A 24,827-nucleotide genomic window follows, 5' to 3' on the forward strand; every position below is an offset into this window, starting at 1 on the left:
TGGCGCCCCTACTTTTTATTGGGGGCATTTTGCATCACCTGCCCAGTCTTTTACTTTCCTAGGGAGTGATTTGTGTGTGCAGATTTGGGACCCTGTGCTTGTCTGTAGAGGAACTGTAGCCTGGTATTCGTTTTTTTTTTTAACTACGCTGCTAACTATCAATTCTCCTGGTATTCTTGGATCAAAGGATATTTCCAGATATTTCACTGAAAATACTGAAATGATGGGTTCCCCATTACACTGATCATTAAAATTATTTGCCCCTTTTAAGTTTACTTTTCGTGTCAGAGTATGGCTTCTGTTTTCCCGAGGTGTAACAATAGTTTGATTTCTACTAACCATTTGCTGCGGGACTAGTTCTAGTGATAGTGCATTAGGGGTCTTTACCTGAGACTAGCAGAGCACTCATCTGCATACAACAGAAGCTTACACTTGACATTGATGGGCATATCATTCACATAATATAAAAATAGTAACTGTCCCAGAATACTACCTTGGGGAACCCCACATATCAGCAGGGATTCTGATTCTGTATTGTTGCTTTTGACAGTTTGTTTCCAGTTGCTCAGGTAGGGCTTAAACCAGTCTACAAAATCTGTGTTGATAGCTTGTAGTTTCTTGCAAGTCTAAGGTCACCATATGGACCTATGAGATTCCCTAGCGACATTTGAGTTCTCAGGTAGTTTATCAGATTAATTAGGGAGGTGTCGGTCATGTAAGATCTGAAACCTGATTGGTAACTATGTAGAATAATTTTGTCATTAAGATACTCAACCACTTGACAATACACCACTTAATCTAGATAATTGGACATCGCACCGGGTGTACTAACAGCCCTGTAGTTGCTGACGTCAGATATACTATTTTTCTTGAAGACAGGAGTAACTCTGGCGTCCTGTGTATAGCTTTCAGAGTAGGTTACACAAATGTAAACATATGGGTGGGTGTAAGCCCTGCCTAGCTTGGTCCAAGAAGCCTATTACAGGGGGCATGAATAATTTTAATTTTTTTAAGACTCCAATTTTAATTTTTTTTTATTAAGGTGATCAAACGTTAATACCAGAAGTTCCATGAAGTTTGCCTAAAAATAAAATGAAAGAAAATTCCGAGTTTTGATATGGCAACACTAGTAACGTTTTTACAATATCAGTAAAACTTAGAATTTATAACTGACTGTATCCTAATACAAAATGTTGAATTTTTATTATTTATGAAATTTTTTGAAAAAAAAAAAAAAGAAAGGGTAAAGGCTACCGCAGATTCCCCCTGTAATTTTGTAAAACCATGATTCCTCAATAACATGTGATAAAATCACAAGAATATATAAATAAATTGAGAAAAGAGCACTAATAAAAGAATAACTTAGAAAAAAAACACAAAATGTGATGGCCACAATACATCATTATCGTCCCTCCAACGATGTTGACATGTGTTCTGCCAAGTGCAAGTTTTAAACAGGATAATCTAAAAGATCAAGAATTCCAGCAGAAAACAATATATAAGCCGTAAAACTAGGAGCAAAACTGAGCAGCGCACTGAACAACTTCACGCAGTTCAGTGGGTAATGACACGATTGCAAACAAACCATTCCACAGGTGGGATTTGAACCCACCATGCTGGCGGGAGATTCGTCTGTAAAAACTTGCAGTTGTGGTCACAGTGGTGCCTATGCTGACCTATGGTGTAGAAATACACCTAGTTGGATGAATCTTTTTGAAGCTAGCTGGTCCAGTGGCTAACGCGACAGTCTGGAATTTTGAGACTCTGACCACGGGTTCAAACCCCACCCGTGGTATGGTTAGTTGACAGCTCTTTGGAGCTACCTCTTTATTAGTGTAGTATGACTTTAACTTATCAGAGTCTGTGTTAAAGGTATTTGATGCAACCGACAGTTTACTTACTAGTGTTGATGCAACAGTTGTGTAGTAGGAATTAAAACAATTTGCCACTTTAGTTGTTTCGTGGTATACCTCGTTATCGATAACACTGGCCAACAGTTTTTGAAAGTTGTATGCTTCTTAAATGAGATTAGGTAATTCTTATGTATTTTCATGTCCTGAATCCAAATATCACCTTGAAAAATGTTTATTATCTGTAGGTTTAAATATACAAGACATGTAATATTTGATTATTTTATTGTAACGTACAATATGTATCAGTATGTTTTAAACTGTAATCCGTACCTACTCTGAGTTTTTGCTTGACTCTTATAGTGGGCTGAAGAATCATCTCTTACCATTGTCCAGCAATAGTCTGCAAGCATTCTTGTGCCCCATTTGCCCTGGTACCGTTTTTCCATGGTTGAAATATTTTGGTGAAACCTTTCACCCCTTTTCACCACCTTGCCCCACAGTTCGCTAGAAGTAAGTCTAAATGCGAGTCCAAAAAGTGGATTTTAAGTGACATGTTACATCCCATATTCTTGTAAGCCTTGATGAGGTTTTCCACCAATTCTTTGTAGGCGCCTTCCATTATGTTTCCCAGAAATCGCTTCACCACTAACTTGAAATGCTTTCCAAGTAGCTTTCTCCTCCCCATGAAGGTCTTATTCAAAGTCACCATCTTTAAGAAGCTCTCGTACTGGAGGTACCATGCAGAAATAACAATTGTTTGTTTGGTCTGTTGGCTCCCTCCATGTCATTGGCACAGCAAAAGGCCGATGAAGCACTGAGTGTTGTTCACAAACCTTTCCATAGATACTTGGTTGGGTGTGCATTTGGTACCACAGCATCTCAAACCGTTGTCACAAATGGGTTTGGCTTCTTCCTTTCCTATTTCTGTTCAACCACTGGCGAAGGTTAGTACAATTGTTGCAGCATGTGTGTGGAGCCGAGTTCTTATCCTGGTCACCAGTCTTGCATCCAAAATATAGGTGATATCCCTTTCTAACCATAGCAGTTATACGACACTTCTGGGATGCAAAGGTCATCACAGATGTAGCAGAAGTTATCTGCCTTATTCACACAAGTACGAGGCATCTGAAAGAAGAAAACAATTAGAAGATAAAATTTATTCATTAATTTATAATTATAATACAGAGCATGACAGCTAAGCAGAATTATTTATATCATTCAGTAGGAAAATAAAATTAATATATATATAATGCCACACATGAATATCAATAGCTTGATCAGTGAATATTTACCTAACTTTCACCTCAAAATATAAACTTGCACAGCACAACCACTTTCCATGACTGCTGGAACAATAATGGTCAGTGAGTGTGAGTGTGGTAAGAAACACACTTCCACAAGCCTGTTGGAACCTGTTGTAACACGTAGATCTATACTGAAAAGCAGAGCTAACAAACAATTTTAACCATGATAGTCATTACACTGGTCTGCATGATTTTTTAAATTGACTCGATGGTATCTTTTTCGGTGTATATATATATATATATATATATATATATATATATATATATATATATATATATATATATATATATATATATATATATATAAAATAGTGATTCATTGTGTTTTTTACTCATTTCTATCACATTAAGTTGTCAAGTTATACGGAAACGTTAATTTTCTCTTTTCGTATAACATAAATAAATGAGAAAGTGGTATATTTCAAATTAAAATGCTTACCTTATATTGACTTAAATGTTAAATCTAATATATTTTTCTTTATTTTCGGATCATTAATCTGTCTAGAGGCTGCATAAATTCACCAGATATATTTTGCTATGTCTGCGGGCAATTCACCCCTTCAGATTCCCGGAGCAACATTACTCCTTTATTGAAGCGCTGCTTATTTGCTTATTTTGGCTGCAAACTTGGAGACCAGGACAAAACATTTGCACCACACAAAGCTTGCAAGAGTTGCATCAGTAAGCTCCAAACGTGGTCAGTTGGAAAACTTAAGTTGAGTACCAATGGTGTGGCGGGAGCAGATGAACCACCATGATGACGGTTACTTTTGAATGACTAAAAAAACGTGTAAACTTTAGGTTGAACTTAAACTTAGCGACTACACGCTAACCTACAAATAGGAAATAAAACTGTATGAAGTTTCTGTCCTGCTTAGATCAAGAGTAAACAATGAGTGAAAAACAAAAGGGAAGAGAGCCAGAGGTTAACTCAGAACTGTCGTATAAACAAGTCATCTAACACTGCTAGTCATGATGTACAAGAATGGTATACAATACCGACAAGATGAAAATTTACACACACATGCAAACATCTGGGTATCTTTATTGTAGACTTCTCGCCATCCAATGGCTTTATCAATACAGTCTTTTGTGTATAGTTCTACTGTCTTCAAATTGTGTCCTAGAATCTGTATTGATAAAGCCACTGGATGGCGAGACGTTTACAATAAAGATAACCAGGTGTTTGCATACGTGTCTAAATTTTCACCTGCTAGTCATGTTACCTAGCTCGGAGTTGGTAGCTATGTGGATCGCACTCGTGGTAAAAACCTGAAGAACCCTAGTGGTAGCAATCCAAAGGGCTCGATACGGCGTAAGCTGTCAGTGGCCCTATAAACCCTAACACGAAGAAATAACCCAAATTGCTTAATTTCTCTGGGGATATTCTTGTACGCTCATAGCTCACTGGTATAGAGATCAGTTCACATCTAAAGGACCTGGTTCTAATCCTGGGCCAGCGAGGTTGGAGTCGCAAGGGCAAGTCTCCTGGGTCTTCCTGGCCATGTTCACCTAGCATCATCTTTGGAGTCAGTCGGCTGCTGTGATTCACAAATTACCAGAGGGGATCTTTTATCTGAAATGAACCACACTGCCTGGCTTTCCTGGGTTATTATACATTTAGAATTAACATTGTGAAAGTATTCTTTCTCGACACACGCTGAGATTGCTCCCAACTCTGATACCTGGGGATATTTTGTTAGTTATTTGTTCTTGGCCTTCCACTAGGTTACTCTTTAGTTACGTAAAAATCGAGACATGTTTCGGTCACTGCGTGATCCGAGGAAGATATCCCTGTATCCCATAAATCCAGTCACCTCTTCCTCAATGCAGGCCAAAGGAATAGTACAGAGTGCGACACAAGTTTCTAATGCAGGTAAATATCAACGCTGAAGTTCTGAAATGAATCAGAAAAAATACAAAATATCGCACCGAAACTATTTTTTTGGTTTTTATTAACACATCGACCGCTTCCCACCAAGGCAGGGTGACCCGGAAAATAAAAACTTTCATCATGATTCACTCCATCACTGTCTTGCCAGAGACGTGCTTACACTATAGTTATAAAACTGCAACACAAAATTGAAGAGAGGGCGAACTGTTATCCCCAATAGCTATCCAAGTCTCCCCTGGTTATCCTTCACCAGTGGTAAAATTGAAAGCTTATCGCATGGGGAGTCTCTTATAAACCTGGAAGAAAATTATTCTGACTAGTATAACATTCCCTGTGATAACTCTAATAATATCAGGTTCATTAAAACGATTATTTGTGTTTGTCACTTTATACTTTTAAATTTTATAAAAATCCACAATAAAAAATCTAAATTTAAAAACAGAAAACCAGATTTACAGAATAAGTTGTCCTTAAGTAGAACAGAAAAGGGGCTGAATTTTATATACAAGTCCAAGTATGATAACAAGAACAGTAACAAATGCTCTTGTAAAATATCAGTATTGTGTTTTCCTTTTATTGTTTAATCTGGAGCGTAACATTGTTGAGTGATACTGTGTGAGTGTTACAGTAATATGCAAGGTGAAAATTCTTGTGATACCAGGATATAGAGAGAGAGGGGGGGGGTATGTTAAAAATAGTATAATATACCGACAGTGACAGCTTTTGTTAGGTTAGGTAAAATTCGTCAGGAAACAGGCGGCGTTTCCTGACTCAGGTCTTCAGTCATACGATGTCCCACCACTGAAGCTTTTGGTCATCTGACCAAGACCTTCCATTGGCTTACACGTCCACCTCCTTTAAAAATTAAGGTTATAATTATAACCACATTAATTTTTCGAGAGATGGAGTGAGAGATGGAGTGAGAGATGGAGTGAGAGATGGAGTGAGAGATGGAGTGAGAGATGGAGTGAGAGATGGAGTGAGAGATGGAGTGAGAGATGGAGTGAGAGATGGAGTGAGAGATGGAGTGAGAGATGGAGTGAGAGATGGAGTGAGAGATGGAGTGAGAGATGGAGTGAGAGATGGAGTGAGAGATGGAGTGAGAGATGGAGTGAGAGATGGAGTGAGAGATGGAGTGAGAGATGGAGTGAGAGATGGAGTGAGAGATGGAGTGAGAGATGGAGTGAGAGAGAGGTGGGCAGAGAGGTAGCTTAGCTGAGCCAGTATTAGAAAACAAAGGAGTTATAATCAGATCGTACCCCATTAAAAACTAACACTGACTGGGCTACACAAAATGACAGTAATCTGTGCAACACGATGTAAATCACAACGACGAGGACACTTACAAATAATGACTGGACAGTCATCGTGTTTAAAACAGCTAATCCCACGTAACTACACAACTCTGGAGAAAGTTGGCCAAGTAGGCGATTCCAACTTATACTGTATGCAAATCACTGGTATATATATAATACCAGTGATTTACATACAGTGCAAGTATGTTAATAAAATACAGTGTGCGATTTGCGCCATTTTGTTTAGACGTTTCTTACACCAGGGACTTTTATCAATTCTTAGTATGGTGAACGAGACGTCTTTTCTATAAAATGGCATAACCAGCATGTTATATTATCTTACATATTGTATCTCCCTGGTAAGGGAGGGATATATTCATGGCACCTGAACCTTTATGGAGTGTCTTAATGCTGCTTAAGGGCTACGTCGAAAACACTGAAGCTACACATCCCTTCTTCGCGTAACTCATGATTAGGAGGGACCTTCCATTACCCAGGCATTATCATCATGACGGGTTTGATGCTTCCCCGTGAATATAATTGAAATTCATAGTACTTGAAACAAGAGGTGGCTTATCCAACAAAATGAAAATGGTACCTGAGGACCTCCCATCCTTCCTCGACCATATCAAGTCGCTACTTAATAACTGACCAGTACAGACTGGAACGTTTTCTAGTTTGCGAATTGTGAATGTTGATAGCCACTGTGGAAATTATTTGGATTACCAAAATATTCCACAAAACGTTTATAATGTTTAAGCTTTAAGAGCCCTTAACATACCCACTTACATCACACTCGTATATATTACTAATATTTAACCTTCTAGGAAGAGTTACGTAGGTACACAAAATAATAAATAACGTAAGAATTATTAATACAGTTTAGGACCTAAAATAGTTAGAAATAGGTCAAATATGAACGAAATCAGTTAGGAGGAGCTAGCTAGTTCAATTACATGTCAGAGGTCGTAGAGACGAGGCGTGACAGGCGTGTTACCAAAACACTGGCACTAAATCGCTTGGATTGTGTAACAAGACCAACGGAGCTTTCCCTAAACCGTGGGATACTTACTTGTATCCCAACGAACTAGATACTCGTTTCCCGTCAGCATTATTGGCCAATTTTCTGCGGAAGCACTTTTTGAAATTTCGAGGGTTGTCCAGGCAGACGCAGGTACACCGGAAGCGTCGCCACTAATGAGGTACTGGGAGAAAGGAAACTTAGCATCCCATCTAGACAAGTGAGTTACCCTTTCTTTAGTACAGTTAGGTATTTCACGTCATTATCAGTAAGTTGTTGCATGAGCCATTTGTAAGCCTGGGAGAATCCACTCGTGGCGTCTGTGTGAGCAGCACTTGCTAACTTTTGCAGCTTACAAAGGGGCAGTACGTATAGAAATTTTCAAAGCCACAGTACTGTGACTTGTTTTTTCTTCATTAAATACGAGAGTTCCTTTATCACACCGACTTTATAACACAGTAGTTAATGCTTAAATGTAAAGTGAACTAGATCCTCTGCCAAGAGCCACTATTCTATACACAACTGACTACAGCAAAGTCTACTGTCCTATTAGTTGAATAAAAAGGAGAATCTGGGTTAATTACTCCTTGGGCCCATCAGTCTCGCAAAGCAGTGCAAGCTGTATTAGCAAGTCTCCTTACACCTTCTGCCCTTGTTCACTTAGCAGTAAATAGGTACCAAATAGGCAGTCGGCTGTGTTGGATAACATTGCAAGAAAAAAGACTGAAGGACTCCAAGGAAAATAAGGCAAACTACTAGGCTTTTTTGGGGGGATACCCTGGGTTATTAATAGCCTTCCTGGGTTAATCAGTGTAAGCATTTTTTTTCTCTCTCGAGATCACTCTGCCCTCACACAGCTGGAGTCGAGACGATCCAGGAATTCCTCCACCTCCGCTCGCTTCTCTTCAGCTTTTTGTGCCAGCACCGGGCCTCGCGTCCCGACCGGCTCCAGCTGCAGGATCTGCGTGGCCTCCTTCAGATACTCCGATATCTCCTGCAGCTGCTTCAGGAACTCTGGCATGAAAGGGTCGCCCTCATCATACTCCAGTTTGGCTGCCCGAAGCATTATGATGCCCATCTCCAGCAGCGTCATACCTGGGAAACACAACGGTCGTTATTTATCAGCAGTGACAATAATTATTAATGTGAAGCTTTTGAAAATATATATATATATATATATATATATATATATATATATATATATATATATATATATATATATATATATATATATATATAATTTATTCCTCCTATTGCCAACATTGTTTTTTTACTTCGTATGCGTGAACATATTTCTGTATATGCGCTGTTTACATTAGGTAAGGTAGATTAACCAAATTTAAGAAATTACAATATGAGAATGTTTTGATACAGGAGCACAAAACTGAAAATCACTGTTAAGACCGAAGAAACGTGACAGTAAAATGCAGACTGCTCCCCTCCCCTTACTGCTTGCCTGATGCTGGGTCAGGGAACAGTATGTGTATAGAAGTAGAAGCCTCGTGTCTGCTAGTGTTGCATCAACTTTAAAGGGAACTCACATGAGAGCCCAACATCTATGCGTATTTCATTTGTAAATAGTGGGGATATTATCTCTGTCTAAATTTGACTCTTACCGTTGATGACAGACATTGACTATGCAGTGTGAAACGAGTGCTTTCAATTTTTTTAGTCTAATATGACAGATGTGTTCACAACACTAGAAATTTGTTCATAGCATAACTTAATACATCGTTTCTAGCAGTTTTATTAAAAAATGAGTAACAACAGTTCTACAAATGCATACAAAATACTGAGTTACATTACTTAACATTAAGTGTTATTCTGGCTGTGGCTGAATAACTTTAACAAAACATCTGCAATTCCTAAGCTCAATCAAAAGTTTGTTGGTCCTTATCGAGTAGTTGAACATATCAATGGCAATAAGTATACGGGTAGAGAAGTTAGTACTGGTCAGTATGAAGAATCATATTTAGATCATATGAAGTTAGCATGTGATGGTGATGATCCTACCCAGACTAATGTGACACTCTGACAATCCTCCCGACTCTGTACTCTCGACCTCTAGTACTCAGTCGGACGATCAACCTGAATGTCGTTTTTCCCTACGTACACGACAAGTATCGAGAAATCCTCGAGTATCAATTGTAAATACCAATTCAGATCTGCCTCAACCATGGCATGAGTTAGCCCCTGAAACAGAGTTTGATCCTCCCAGAGATGATGATAATTCTGCATATGTAAATCTCAACCTAGCAGAGTTGGGGTTAAATGTAAATAACGTGTAGAGATGAATAATATAATTTAAAATATATTTCAGCTGTCTGTTACTATATCAACTTATTAATATTCAAGAATTTGTTTTTGTGTTTTCGTTCTCTCCGAATTCTGAGATTTAGCAATCTAGATTTGAGTGCACGAAAAGTCTGCCTTTTCTGTTAAACACTTCCTCCTTTGTACATATCCTTCCTCAGAATCCGTAGATCACATGAATACAGATTGATCGAACAATTTTTTTTCTCTTTTATTGTATAATCCAACCATTGAGTCTATTAATTCTATGAATTGTGATATATCACACCTTGTAATGCATTACAATAAGTTCCATTACATTAGCTTCCATCCCGATAATATCCTTATGTTATGTTCAACTGTTATGTACTTTGACATTGTATAGAATCAGCCCAGAGCCACACGCCTGTCACCTCTAGTTTGTATTAGCTTTAGCTTTATGTCGGGGCACCATACGTTAGTGTCGCCAAGCTATCAGTAGTATCAGTTACCAGTAGTGTCAGTAGTTGTGACTCATACCAACTGTTATTGATTCACCACCTCCCTATGTGATCACTGACCGTTACCGAGTCATTCCTCTGACCATAACATGTTTGAATGCCGCTTGCTCATCGGGCACGGTACAGCATTTCTAGTCCAGACATAAGAGAGAAGACAGGTCAGGCTTGGCGCTCCTCCTTTAGTACCCATAATTATAAGTTACCAGCCATCCGAAGTGTGTGTGTTTACCCAATTCCAGCATTCGAACCCTACACGACAATATTACATTAGTGTTTTTCTGGTGGCTATATTGACTGTGAAACACCAAGGTTAGCTTAGGAGGACTTATAACGTATTTCATGACATTATATCTTGACTAAATACTTGAACACGGTCCTTAGTGTTATACATTTAATTACTGAGAGAAGCAGTTCTCTGGAACTTTCTCTTTGCTCAGAGATGTTTAATACTAATAAAATATTCACAGAAGGCAAAATTTTGGTGTCGTGAGGTTTATTAATGAGTCAAGTTTCATTACTCTTGTCTGGAGCAAGAATGAACTACACTCTTGACACTTAGCTATTTGTAAAAAAATGGAAAGGGGCTGGACATGTAAGCGGTCCTTCTATGTATGATTGTGCGTGTGTGATGTAGAGAAATTTAAAGTGATTGCTAACAGTGGATTATCTTCTAGAATGCTTGAAGAGTTGTATTGTCTGTCTTTTGACTCTTCTTATCCCTACACACACAGCACTACTCAACTCTTCCCATTTCCCTTCCATTCTTTCTACACCCTTCCCGCTTTTATAACTATATGGAGTATATTTTATGTAAGTAGTGGCCACATGTATACAGAGTCGTCACTAGAATCAGCTGGTTAGAGGAGTAGATTAGTTTTAGAGTAGCATTACTGTACACACTAACTGCTATCCCGGGCAGGACTCAGCAGCAGCAGGCCGGCGAACCTCGCATGTCAACAGGTGAAGCCGCGAAACTAACTTCTATACCACATCTCTTCTAAGTATGTAACTAAACAGAAACTGACCTTGATATATACTGCCAGTCTCCCCGCACTGCCCCTACCAGTCATCCTGGCGGAGGAGTTGGAAGGATGAGAGAAACAGTTAAGTAACAAGAAATAACACCCAGCACGGCGCCAGCGAGTCGTCCTCCTGCTTCCCACATACTAGGATTCTCACCTCTTCTCTTCGTGAGGCCTGGCTCAAGCACGCTATACAAATGCACGAGTTTCTTCCAGGTTTTAATCCTGAGCTTGAGCGCCGGTTCAGTGTTGTTGTCGCACAGTTGGAACAAGGCTGACTGCGCCGCCCGCATCCATACGTAGTGCTGAGCATGAAACTGATCCTCTACCTTTTTCAGCGTAGCCTTGGCTCTCTTGAAGGTGTTAAATATGCCGTCCATTAATATTCTTTGAAGCCAGTCGTCGATGTCCTCTCGAACCTGAGTGTCAGTCTTCTCCAGCTTGCAGGTAGGACACATCCACACAGTCTCCTCGAGCCATGTGGAGGACAACATGTAGGACCCCTTACAATCTGGACATCTGGGGCAGGAAAAATAGGTTCCTAGTTCCGTAGGGTCTTCACAGCGGGTACAGTTGCATGTAAAGTGATAATTCCTGGTTAAAGTGCCATATCGTTCCCAGGCAGGCATTAGCGCCCCTGTGTAGCAGATACAAAGAGGCTCTCCGATCTTGAGGGGCACTGTAGTCCTTGCTTGCATCGTCCCCTCAACGCCACAAGACATGTTCACGTTGGGTACACAAGAGTTGTTGAACAGCCGCACTATTGGATACAATGCTCTTACTCTCACGTTCTTCTTGCTTCTTATTTCCATGCCATTCGTAGCTATGGCGCCTCTTATTTGACGAAGAGTTTTAATATCGTAGTCCAGCTTCAGCACTTCTTTCATGTAGTGGACAGTAACTATCTGATTGTCCTCTTGGTTGAGCTGTCGCTGCTCAGAGTGATGCTCCATCGACATAAGTGTCTGCCACGCCGTGGGGTTCTTAGACTTCAAGAGGAGGCAGCGAATGGAAAGAATGACATCGTAACGAAGCGTCTCCATCTGAGTAGTTGGTGGCCCTATGTGCTTGACATCAGTGGCCAGGATGGGACACTCTGCCTGGTGAAGGCTGCTGGAGGCGCATTCTAGGGAACACAGTGGCCACCAGCACTCTGGACAGCGAGGGAAGTCGTTGCCTATGATAGGACCATGACAGCCGAGACAGACAAGCTCTGAGATAGACAGGGGACCCACAGCCAGTGGTTGTTCTTCCACCAACACCTGGCCCGCTGGCAGGCGACGCGACGCCACCAGGTACCTGCAAGAATGCACAACTCAGTATAGATCACGATAAGTGCCCTTCTAGTTCATTAACTGATCTGGTATAGGAAAAAACTGTATATTCAGACTGTTATTGCCACAGTGACAGAGGCAACAGCAAGTCACTTAGCATAACAATCATTAGCTCTAACTATCGTACGTTATTATTGGTAGTAGTAGTAGTTTTAGGCAGATTAATTTTATTTATTATTATTATTATTATTTTTATTAAACTTAAAAAGCCTGCTATAGCAGCTATGGGGAAAAACAGCTGCTTTTTCCTAAACATCACAAATGTAAAATAATTATTTATTAAAATAGCTGATGGTTCACCTTGTTTGACTACGTAACTATTAGTCAGATTTTATAAGATTTATAAAGGCAGTGTACAGTATATGAATGTACGTTATTGTAATTAACCTCAATGAAAAAAATACATCTTTAAACGTATAAGAGAATTTTTAGAAAAGACTTAATTTTAAATGAGTTCTTGCTAATTGACCAGTTTTACCTATTCGACACGACACACACACACACACACACACACACACACACACACACACACACACACACACACACACACACACACACACACACACACGACAAGGACAGGATGTTCCAGGGAGGGGACACAGAAACAAGAGGCCACAATTGGAAGTTGAAGACACAAATGAGTCAGAGAGATAGTAGGAAGTATTTCTTCAGTCATAGAGTTGTAAGGCAGTGGAATAGCCTAGAAAATGACGTAGTGGAGGCAGGAACCATACACAGTTTTAAGACGAGGTTTGATAAAGCTCATGGAGCGGGGAGAGAGAGGGCCTAGTAGCAACCGGTGAAGAGGCGGGGCCAGGAGCTAGGACTCGACCCCTGCAACCACAAATAGGTGAGTACAAATAGGCGAGTACACACACACATATATATATATATATATATATATATATATATATATATATATATATATATATATATATATATATATATATATATATATATATATATATATATATATATATATATACATATATATATATATATATATATATATATATATATATATATATATATATATGTATATATATATATATATATATATATATATATATATATATATAATTTTTTTTTTATCACTGGCTGATTCCCACCAAGGCAGGGTGGCCCGAAAAAGAAAAACTTTCACCATCATTCACTCCATCACTGTCTTGCCAGAAGGGTGCTTTACACTACAGTTTTTAAACTGCAACATTAACACCCCTCCTTCAGAGTGCAGGCACTGTACTTCCCATCTCCAGGACTCAAGTCCGGCCTGCCGGTTTCCCTGAACCCCTTCATAAATGTTACTTTGCTCACACTCCAACAGCACGTCAAGTATTAAAAGCCATTTGTCTCCATTCACTCCTATCAAACACGCTCACGCATGCCTGCTGGAAGTCCAAGCCCCTCGCACACAAAACCTCCTTTACCCCCTCTCTCCAACCTTTCCTAGGCCGACCCCTACCCCGCCTTCCTTCCACTACAGACTGATACACTCTTGAAGTCATTCTGTTTTGCTCCATTCTCTCTACATGTCCGAACCACCTCAACAACCCTTCCTCAGCCCTCTGGACAACAGTTTTGGTAATTCCGCACCTCCTCCTAACTTCCAAACTACGAATTCTCTGCATTATATTCACACCACACATTGCCCTCAGACATGACATCTCCACTGCCTCCAGCCTTCTCCTCACTGCAACATTAATCACCCATGCTTCACACCCATATAAGAGCGTTGGTAAAACTATACTCTCATACATTCCCCTCTTTGCCTCCAAGGACAAAGTTCTTTGTCTCCACAGACTCCTAAGTGCACCACTCACTTTTCCCCTCATCAATTCTATGATTCACCTCATCTTTCATAGACCCATCCGCTGACACGTCCACTCCCAAATATCTGAATACATTCACCTCCTCCATACTCTCTCCCTCCAATCTGATTTTCAATCTTTCATCACCTAATCTTTTTGTTATCTTCATAACCTTATTCTTTCCTGTATTCACCTTTAATTTTCTTCTTTTGCACACCCTACCAAATTCATCCACCAATCTCTGCAACTTCTCTTCAGAATCTCCCAAGAGCACAGTGTCATCAGCAAAGAGCAGCTGTGACAACTCCCACTTTGTGTGTGATTCTTTATCTTTTAACTCCACGCCTCTTGCCAAGACCCTCGCATTTACTTCTCTTACAACCCCATCTATAAATATATTAAACAACCACGGTGACATCACACATCCTTGTCTAAGGCCTACTTTTACTGGGAAAAAATTTCCCTCTTTCCTACATACTCTAACTTGAGCCTCACTATCCTCGTAAAAACTCTTCACTGCTTTCAGTAACCTACCTCCTACACCATACACTTGCAACATCTGCCACATTTCCCCCCTATCCACCCTGTCATACGCCTTTTCCAAATCCATAAATGCCACAAAGACCTCTTTAGCCTTATCTAAATACTGTTCACTTATGTTTCACTGTAAACACCTGGTCCACACACCCCCTACCTTTCCTAAAATCTCCTTGTTCATCTGCTATCCTATTCTCCGTCTTACTCTTAATTCTTTCAATAATAACTCTACCATACACTTTACCAGGTATACTCAGCAGACTTATCCCCCTATAATTTTTGCACTCTCTTTTATCCCCTTTGCCTTTATACAAAGGAACTATGCATGCTCTCTGCCACTCCCTAGGTACCTTACCCTCTTCCATACATTTATTAAATAATTGCACCAACCACTCCAAAACTATATCCCCACCTACTTTTAACATTTCTATCTTTATCCCATCAATCCCGGCTGCCTTACCCCCTTTCATTTTACCTACTGCCTCACGAACTTCCCCCACACTCACAACTGGCTCTTCCTCACTCCTACAAGATGTTATTCCTCCTTGTCCTATACACGAAATCACAGCTTCCCTATCTTCATCAACATTTAACAATTCCTCAAAATATTCCCTCCATCTTCCCAATACCTCTAACTCTCCATTTAATAACTCTCCTCTCCTATTTTTAACTGACAAATCCATTTGTTCTCTAGGCTTTCTTAACTTGTTAATCTCACTCCAAAACTTTTTCTTATTTTCAACAAAATTTGTTGATAACATCTCACCCACTCTCTCATTTGCTCTCTTTTTACATTGCTTCACCACTCTCTTAACACCTCTCTCTTTTTCTCCATATACTCTTCCCCCCTTGCATCACTTCTACTTTGTAAAAACTTCTCATATGCTAACTTTTTCTCCCTTACTACTCTCTTTACATCATCATTCCACCAATCGCTCCTCTTCCCTCCCGCACCCACTTTCCTGTAACCACAAACTTCTGCTGAACACTAACACTACATTTTTAAACCTACCCCATACCTCTTCGACCCCATTGCCTATGCTCTCATTAGCCCATCTATCCTCCAATAGCTGTTTATATCTTACCCTAACTGCCTCCTCTTTTAGTTTATAAACCTTCACCTCTCTCTTCCCTGATACTTCTGTTCTCCTTGTATCCCATCTACCTTTTACTCTCAGTGTAGCTACAACTAGAAAGTGATCTGATATATCTGTGGCCCCTCTATAAACATGTACATCCTGAAGTCTACTCAACAGTCTTTTATCTACCAATACATAATCCAACAAACTACTGTCATTTCGCCCTACATCATATCTTGTATACTTATTTATCCTCTTTTTCTTAAAATATGTATTACCTATAACTAAACCCCTTTCTATACAAAGTTCAATCAAAGGGCTCCCATTATCATTTACACCTGGCACCCCAAACTTACCTACCACACCCTCTCTAAAAGTTGAATGATAGTTCTAGGCCTTTCATATTGCAATCAACACATCAGGAGCTTGCAATGTTGCACAAACAGTATAAAATCCAGGCAGATTCGTTCAGAGAAGCGACTCTCCAGAGTGTTTCCGCTGAGTACTAAGCTGCACAGTACTCTTATGATCTGTGCTAATTTATGCAGCGAGGAAATATCCTCTTATGTAAGACAGTTTGGGATAGAGATGAGAACTTCGTGTGTGTATACACTGAGAGATGCACACTTCTCTGTGTTCATACATTGTTGTTGTATAATAGTTGTGAAGGACTTGCCTGCCGGCCTCTGGAGATGAAATCATCTTGTAAGGTGGGCACTGAGTGCGGTGTTGCAGCCAGTGTTGCCTCTGGTGTTCCTTGCCGCAGTAGTGCATAGTGCCGCAGCCGCCGCACGTCATGGATGCCACAGCATCGCACACGCTGCAGCTGCTGCCACCCATGTTGATGTTGGTCCTGCAGGAGGTAAAACGAACTTAAGACTTTTTTTACAGATGGAACTTAGAGGGTAAGCTCTTTTAAACTAAATAAGCCTTATGTAAGAAGTTCTGCCAACCTCTCTCCAGATGGGTCACTCTGAAGTTGAATATAGCACCCTGTTGACTAGTTACTGCTAGGTGAACAGAGGTAACGGATGTAAGAAGGCTCATCCAACCCCGTAATTGAACCAGGGTCCTTTCGCTTGTGAGCTGAACCCTGCATCATAGACAACTTTTGCACAGTCCTACCCATGTTTACATGGGTATTGTTTGTTAGTTAAAATGTAAACATCAGTCTGACAAGTCTGGTTGTTTGTTTGGCAGCATGATGCATTTCGTGCCCCCTTCTCTCTCTCTCTCTCTCTCTCTCTCTCTCTCTCTCTCTCTCTCTCTCTCTCTCTCTCTCTCTCTCTCTCTCTCTCTCTCTCTCTCTCTCTCCTACACACACCTACACACAAACTTACACACCCACACACCTACACACACACCCACACACACACCTACACACCTACTGTTTAATGAGATTATTTGGTGAGCTGGTAGCGGGGAGGGGTCAGTGATAAACGTCTTTGATGGCTTCTTTGTTTTATTTGGTAAAGTCGTGGTGGGTACACAGGCTTGTGTGTTGTGCCCATGTCCTGGTAGGGCCATGCCCACGAGGGAGAGAGCTAGTAGGATTTGTCTTGCTGCTAGGCCGCTGAGAGAGTGAGGGCGTGTGGGACCAGCGTCCCACTGACTTTGGGCTGGCCTAGAGGGCAGCACCTTAGTGCCACGAAATATGAACTAAGCTGGCAGACAGCATAGGCTGTCTACATACGCTCGGCCACCTACTTTGCGTCGTCCTGACGCGACAATACTGGTGGTAAAAAAAACTCGGTCTCTCTCTCGTAGGAACAGGGCACAGAACACAAAGTAAAAAACATATATATACACATGGACATGGAAAAAAAAAACTTCCTACAGGGAGGGAAGAAAAAATGTGTGGTGTGCTAAACATCGTGGTCATAGGCAGTGAGCGTCGAAGGGCATCACTGCACGCCTTCGTGCGTCTGGACAGATACTGCAACACAGGAGACATCACTGTGGTTGAGCTGTGACGTAACAGGTTACGGTCTCCTCTAGAACGGTGAAGCAGTCATCGTAGGAGTCACTGCAGATTTTCACTCAACCTGGGGCACAACATGCTGGTGCCCTCGAGTGAGGCATCGACAAAACTCGGCAACTGGGCAGGACTTCTGGCAAGCGACTCGGGACACTTTTTGACTGGTACTGTCGCTGGGCTGTCACTGCCGGCGAGCATGGAGTGAGTTGTGGAGCGAGTCGTGGCAGAGACGACTGGGCGAAACATCTGGGAGTCGTAACATCATACACCAGACTGCAGTGAGCGAGCTAGCAGTCAAAGTGACATCTTTGTGCAGGCTGCTCACTGAAGCTTGTGAGACGAGGCTGACACAGCGCCTGCCGACAGGGCTAACTGCAGCTTGATGAGTGTCATTCTCTCAGCAGTTGGAGTTATAGCAGAGGTTAGTCTAAGCATCCCCAGACTTGTTTCTCTACATATAACTGCACTCTGAAGGTCTGGAGGTGAAGTGAAACAAATCTCGATGGGAATCGTAGCAGGTATGATTCTGCAGAACATCACGAGCGGCGAACAATAAGAGCTTTCTGTACAAGAGGGGCTCATACACTCAGCTGGCTAATATCAGCTGACAAACATGCTGGTCACACCGGGTGACTAACAAAGTGGTGCTACTCTGGGGTCTGGCCGCAGACCACACTGGACTCTCGGAAAACTTTACACATCGCGGTACATGCGGTACAACATGGCTTAACTAGCAAATGATGCTTTTCAGTGCAAAAAATTGACACTAAGCCATACACTAACATGAGAGAACACTGAGGAATTAATTAACACACGACATATATCTTCTCTCAATCTTCTCGACAATACTGACATATTTACTGAAACACTCGATGTGACATCATGTGATGTCAGGCGTGACGTCAGTAGCACTGACGTCAGCAGACATCTCGAGGTGACGTCAGGCAGACATTGTGATGTCATGAAGTCGGGCAGCAGACCACAGCATGTGGCCTGGGACATCTGACAACTCACGTGGCTCGTAGGTCCGCATGGCATTGTCCACACCCCACGTGGCATTGTGTTCCATGTGGCGTCATGATCTACATGGCATGCTGATCCACATGGCTTGCTGATCCACTTGGCTTCATGATCCAAGTGGCTTGCTGATCCACGTTGCTTGCTGATCCACATAGCTTCGAGTGGCCTCGGGCACTCGGATACACAGCTCTGGCAATGAATTCACACGGAAAACAGCAGAAAACACAGCAGAGGGAGTGAACACATAGTGGTGTATGGTAGGCTGGTGAGGTGAGTGTACAACAGGGCGAGCGTGGACAAGGCGAGGAATGACCACTCCCTCTCCCACAAACACGGAGACACGCACACTGGACGCAGAAATCACCACAAAACTCACCTCTGGCTTGCTGAAACAGCTATGCTGAGCTGAACAACAACAGCAGAACATACAAGTGACGCTGAACATGTGACTTGAGAAACAGCGTGGAACACTGTAGCGTGGGGTCACTTACATTTCTCTAAGAAATTCAGCAAATTTCGGCTAGATCCTGCTTGTACCTGTGTCTGGATGCTGAAACGTGCAGACACGACATCAGGATAACTCGTTGAGAGACGGATGTTTGTTGTGTAGGGTGATAAAGTGAAGATGACTTCATCCCTCTTCCTCCGGGCAAACACAACTGCTGCGACCACCGCTTCCCACCAATGTTTAATGAGATTTGGTGAGCTGGTAGCGGGGAGGGGTTCAGTGATAAACGTCTTCGGAGGCTTCTTCGTTTTATTTGGTAAAGTCGTGGTGGGTACACAGGCTTGTGTGTTGTGCCCATGGCCCGGTAGGGCCATGCCCACGAGGGAGAGAGCTAGTAGGACTTGTTTTGCTGCTAGGCCGCTGAGAGAGTGAGAGCGTGTGGGACCAGCGTCCCACTGACTTTGGGCTGGCCTAGAGGGCAGCACCTTAGTGCCGCAAAATATGAACTAAGCTGGCAGACAGCATAGGCTGTCTGTGCAGACAGTACAGGCTGTCTACACTACACACATCCACACACCTACACACACCCACTCACACCCCCACACACACCCACTCACACCCACACACACCCACTCACACCCACACACACCCACTCACACCCACACACACCCACACACACCCACACACACCCACACACACCCACACACACCTACACACACCCACACACACCTACACACACCCACACACCTACACACACCCACACACACCCACACACCTACACACACCCACACACACCTCCACACACCCACACACCTACACACCTACACACACCCACACACACCCACACACCCACACACACCCACGCACCTACACACACCCACACACACCCACGCACCTACACACACCCACACACCTACACACACCTACACACCTACACACACCCACACACACCCACACACACCCACACACACCCACACACACCCACACACACCCACACACGCCCACACGCGCCCACACGCCCACATACACCCACACACACACACACCCACACACACCCCCACACCCACACACACCCCCACACACCCCCACACACCCACACACACACACCCACACACACCCACACACACACCCACACACACCCACACACACACACACACACACACCCACACACACACCCACACACACCCACACACACCCACACACACCCACACACACACACACCCACACCCACACACACACACACACACACACACACACACCCACCCACACACACCCACACACACCCACACACACACCCACACACACACACACACACACACACACACACACACACACACACACACACACACACACACACACACACACACACACACACAGGCCCATACTGGAGTATGCAGCACCTGTTTGGAACCCGCACTTGATAAAGCACGTCAAGAAACTAGAGAAAGTACAAAGGTTTGCAACAAGGTTAGTTCCAGAGCTAAGGGGAATGTCCTATGAAGAAAGATTAAGGGAAATCGGCCTGACGACACTGGAGGACAGGAGGGTCAGGGGAGACATGATAACGACATATAAAATACTGCGTGGAATAGACAAGGTGGACAAGGACAGGATGTTCCAGGGAGGGGACACAGAAACAAGAGGCCACAATTGGAAGTTGAAGACACAAATGAGTCAGAGAGATAGTAGGAAGTATTTCTTCAGTCATAGAGTTGTAAGGCAGTGGAATAGCCTAGAAAATGACGTAGTGGAGGCAGGAACCATACACAGTTTTAAGACGAGGTTTGATAAAGCTCATGGAGCGGGGAGAGAGAGGGTCTAGTAGCAACCGGTGAAGAGGCGGGGCCAGGAGCTAGGACTCGACCCCTGCAACCACAAATAGGTGAGTACAAATAGGTGAGTACACACACCTACACACACTCCCACACACACTCACCCCCCCCCCACACACACACACACATCTACACACACCTACACACACCTACACACACACACCTATACACACACACACACACACACACACATCTACACACACCTACACACACCTACACACACACACCTATACACACACACCTGTCTCCGGAAGCACACATCAATCAGATAACTGCTACAGCATATGGGCGCCTGGCAAACCTGAGAACAGCATTCCGATACCTTAGTAAGGAATCGTTCAAGACACTGTACACTGTGTATGTCAGGCCCATACTGGAGTATGCAGCACCTGTTTGGAACCCGCACTTGATAAAGCACGTCAAGAAACTAGAGAAAGTACAAAGGTTTGCCACAAGGTTAGTTTCAGAGCTAAGGGGAATGTCCTATGAAGAAAGATTAAGGGCAATCGGCCTGACGACACTGGAGGACAGGAGGGTCAGGGGAGACATGATAACGACATAAAATACTGCGTGGAATAGACAAGGTGGACAAAGACAGGATGTTCCAGGGAGGGGACACAGAAACAAGAGGCCACAATTGGAAGTTGAAGACACAAATGAGTCAGATATTAGGAAGTATTTCTTCAGTCATAGAGTTGTAAGGCAGTGGAATAGCCTAGAAAATGACGTAGTGGAGGCAGGAACCATACACAGTTTTAAGACGAGGTTTGATAAAGCTCATGGAGCGGGGAGAGAGAGGGCCCAGTAGCAACCGGTGAAGAGTAAGTAAGTAAGTAAATTTATTCAGGTATACACAATACAGTTACATAGAATTATCATACATAGCAGCATATGTGTAGAGAACCTGGGATAACCCAAAAAAGTCAGACACAGTGACTTATTTCCATTGAGGTCCTTTTACCTTATTATTATAATATAAAGGATATAATATTTTCTTATTATTCTATAATGAAGATAACATCTTATTATCATACTAAAAAGACTATCTACTACACGAGGGTCATTACGACTATCTACAATACAAGGGTCATTAAGACTATCTACAATACGAGGGTCATTACTAGGGATAAGGTAAAATTTACACGTATTTTAGCTAAAAAATAGAAAATCATTCCCCTCCCTTTCTGTAGCTTCATTCATCAGACACTTTTTGGCAGTCTTCTTGAACTGGTTCAAGCTATGACTGGCCTTGACATTTGTGGGTAGTCTGTTCCATTCCTTTATTGCTGTACAATAAAAGGTGTTTGAAGCCTGGCCACTGACTGTGGGTACTACAAAGTTGTGCTCTCTCCCCCTAGTACTATGATTGCTTTGGTTCCCAACCTTGACAAAATTGACAGCAAGATATTCTGGACACTGTTCGTGAGCAATTTTATAAACATGATTTAGCTTCAGTTGTTTTACTCTGTCTTCAACATTCAGCATATCCAACTGCTGTAATTCATCCTGGCCTACATGTTCTCTTGGTCCCAGCCCCAGGATGAATCTTACGATTTTGTTCTGGGTGATTTGCAGTCTATCTTTCAGTTTTTTTGTCAAGGCAGAGTACCAAGAAGAGCAAGCGTAATCCATATGGCATTGTATAAGGGCTAGACATAGGGTCCTGCGAGCCTCAGTAGGTAGACACTGTGCTTGTCTATACAGGAACTTCAGCCTGGCATTCGCTTTCTTTACTACACTGTTCCCTATCAATTCTCCTGACATGCATGGGTCAAAGGGGATTCCCAGATATTTAACTGATGAAACCAAAGTGATGGACTCCCCATTACACTGAACATTAAAATTATTTACCCTTCTCAGTTTATGTTTCGTTCCAAAGAGAATGGCTTCAGTTTTCCCTAGGTGTAATGATAGTTTGTTGTCTACTAACCATTTGCTGCAGGACTCCAGTTCCAGTGTTAAAACATTAGCAATATCTTGTGGGTCTTTACCTGTCACTAACAGAGCACTGTCATCTGCATACAGTAGGAGTTTGCACTTGACACTGATAGGCATATCATTGACATAACATAAGAATAGTAAGGGACCCAGAATACTACCTTGGGGAACTCCACATGTTATCGGCAGGGGTTCTGATTCTGTTTTGTTGATTTTGACTATTTGTCTCCTGTTGCTAAGGTAGGACTTAAACCAGTCTACAGAACCTATACCGATAGCTTGAAGTTTCTTACATAATATATTGTGGTTGACAGTATCGAAGGCCTTTTGCAGGTCTAAGGTTACCATACCTATGAGGTTCCCTTTTGACATTTCAGTTCTCAGGTAATCCATCAGATTAATAAGGGAGGTATCGGTTGAGTAGGATCTTCTAAAGCCCGATTGATAGCTATGAAGAATGCTGTTGTCATTAAGGTACTTAACTACTTGAGAATACACCGCCCTCTCTAGAATTTTAGATATTATACTGAGTATACTAACAGGTCTATAGTTGCTTACATCAGACCTATTATTTTTCTTGAAGATAGGAGTAACTCTGGCCTCCTTGAACCCCTCCGGTACGGTATTAGTGGTGATTGATAGATTTATTATGTGAGCAATAGGGATTGACAGTTCAGAAGCACCATCTTTTAGGAACTTAGACGGGATGTTATCAGGGCCTGTGCTCTTAGTTGGGTTTAACCTGCTTAGTTCTTTTTGAATGAAGTCATGAGATACACTTACTAGTTGACAACTGTTTGGGGTTACCCCTTTATTGGTATAGTATGTTTGAAACTTATCAGAGTCTGTGTTAAAGGTATTTGATGCAGCTGGTAGTTTACTTACTAGTGTTGATGCAACAGATGTGTAGTAGGAATTAAAGCAATTTGCCACCTTAGATGTTTCGTGGCATACCTCATTATCGATAGTGAGTACTATGTTAGACCTATCTACTGGCTTATGGCTATACCCCAACTGTTTTAGTTGTTGCCATAGCTTTCTGGGGTTATGCTTATATTCTTCAATTTTTGAGCAATACTGCTTTGCCTTTGCTCCTTTTATAAGCCTCTGTACTCTGTTCCTCACCCTTTGGAATTCATTTAGTGCTGCAATATCCTGTCTGTTTGCTTTAAATCTTTTTAGCAGCTGGTCTCTGAATTTCATATTATCTAATATCTCAGTAGTCATCCAGGGTTCAGTTCTTCGTTTAATCCTAACCTCTTTAACTGGTGCAATATTAAGAATGGTAGTGAACATTGTTTTGAATTTTTCCCAGGCATCGTTTACGTCCGTGCAACTTGTTATCTCTGTCCAGTCACAATTGTGTAGCCTATTTACCAGTGTTTCTTTACTGTAGTTTCTAGTTTACCTCATTTTTATTGTCCTGTGTAGGCCTATCCTATCCCTAGTGATTTTCCTGGTGCAGTAAATGATGAAATGATCACTAAGACCTGTGGTAATGACGCCTGACTGACTAATGTTCTCAGCGCGGTTGCAAAGTATGTGGTCAATTAGGGTGGCTGAGAACTGTGTGATCCGGGTTGGTTTATTAATTAGTTGGGTGTAGCTATATAATCCTAGAATTTGCTTATACCTTTTGCATAGCCCGTTATTTTGTTGCTGAAAACAGATA

General features: G+C 42.0%; 2 protein-coding genes across 2 annotated transcripts in view; one reads left to right on the forward strand and one right to left on the reverse strand.

Annotated features, from left to right (window-relative positions):
- The window catches only part of LOC128702598 (organic solute transporter subunit alpha), a 349,376-nt gene that overhangs the window by 187,347 nt on the left and 137,202 nt on the right, over nt 1-24,827 (forward strand). The gene's annotated exons all lie outside the window — the stretch shown is intronic.
- Nucleotides 1-24,827, reverse strand: part of LOC128702604 (uncharacterized) — a 132,207-nt gene that overhangs the window by 84,550 nt on the left and 22,830 nt on the right. Inside the window, exons 2-5 of the mRNA XM_070101780.1 lie at nt 16,616-16,792; nt 11,339-12,480; nt 8,215-8,462; nt 2,891-2,978 (exon numbers count right to left, since the gene is read on the reverse strand). Of these exons, the coding sequence (XP_069957881.1) occupies nt 2,891-2,978; nt 8,215-8,462; nt 11,339-12,480; nt 16,616-16,779 (1,642 nt within the window). The 5' untranslated portion in view covers nt 16,780-16,792. The remainder of the gene's footprint in view (nt 1-2,890; nt 2,979-8,214; nt 8,463-11,338; nt 12,481-16,615; nt 16,793-24,827) is intronic.

This window comes from Cherax quadricarinatus, chromosome 79 (assembly GCF_038502225.1).
Source record: "Cherax quadricarinatus isolate ZL_2023a chromosome 79, ASM3850222v1, whole genome shotgun sequence".
Lineage (NCBI taxonomy): Eukaryota > Metazoa > Arthropoda > Malacostraca > Decapoda > Parastacidae > Cherax > Cherax quadricarinatus.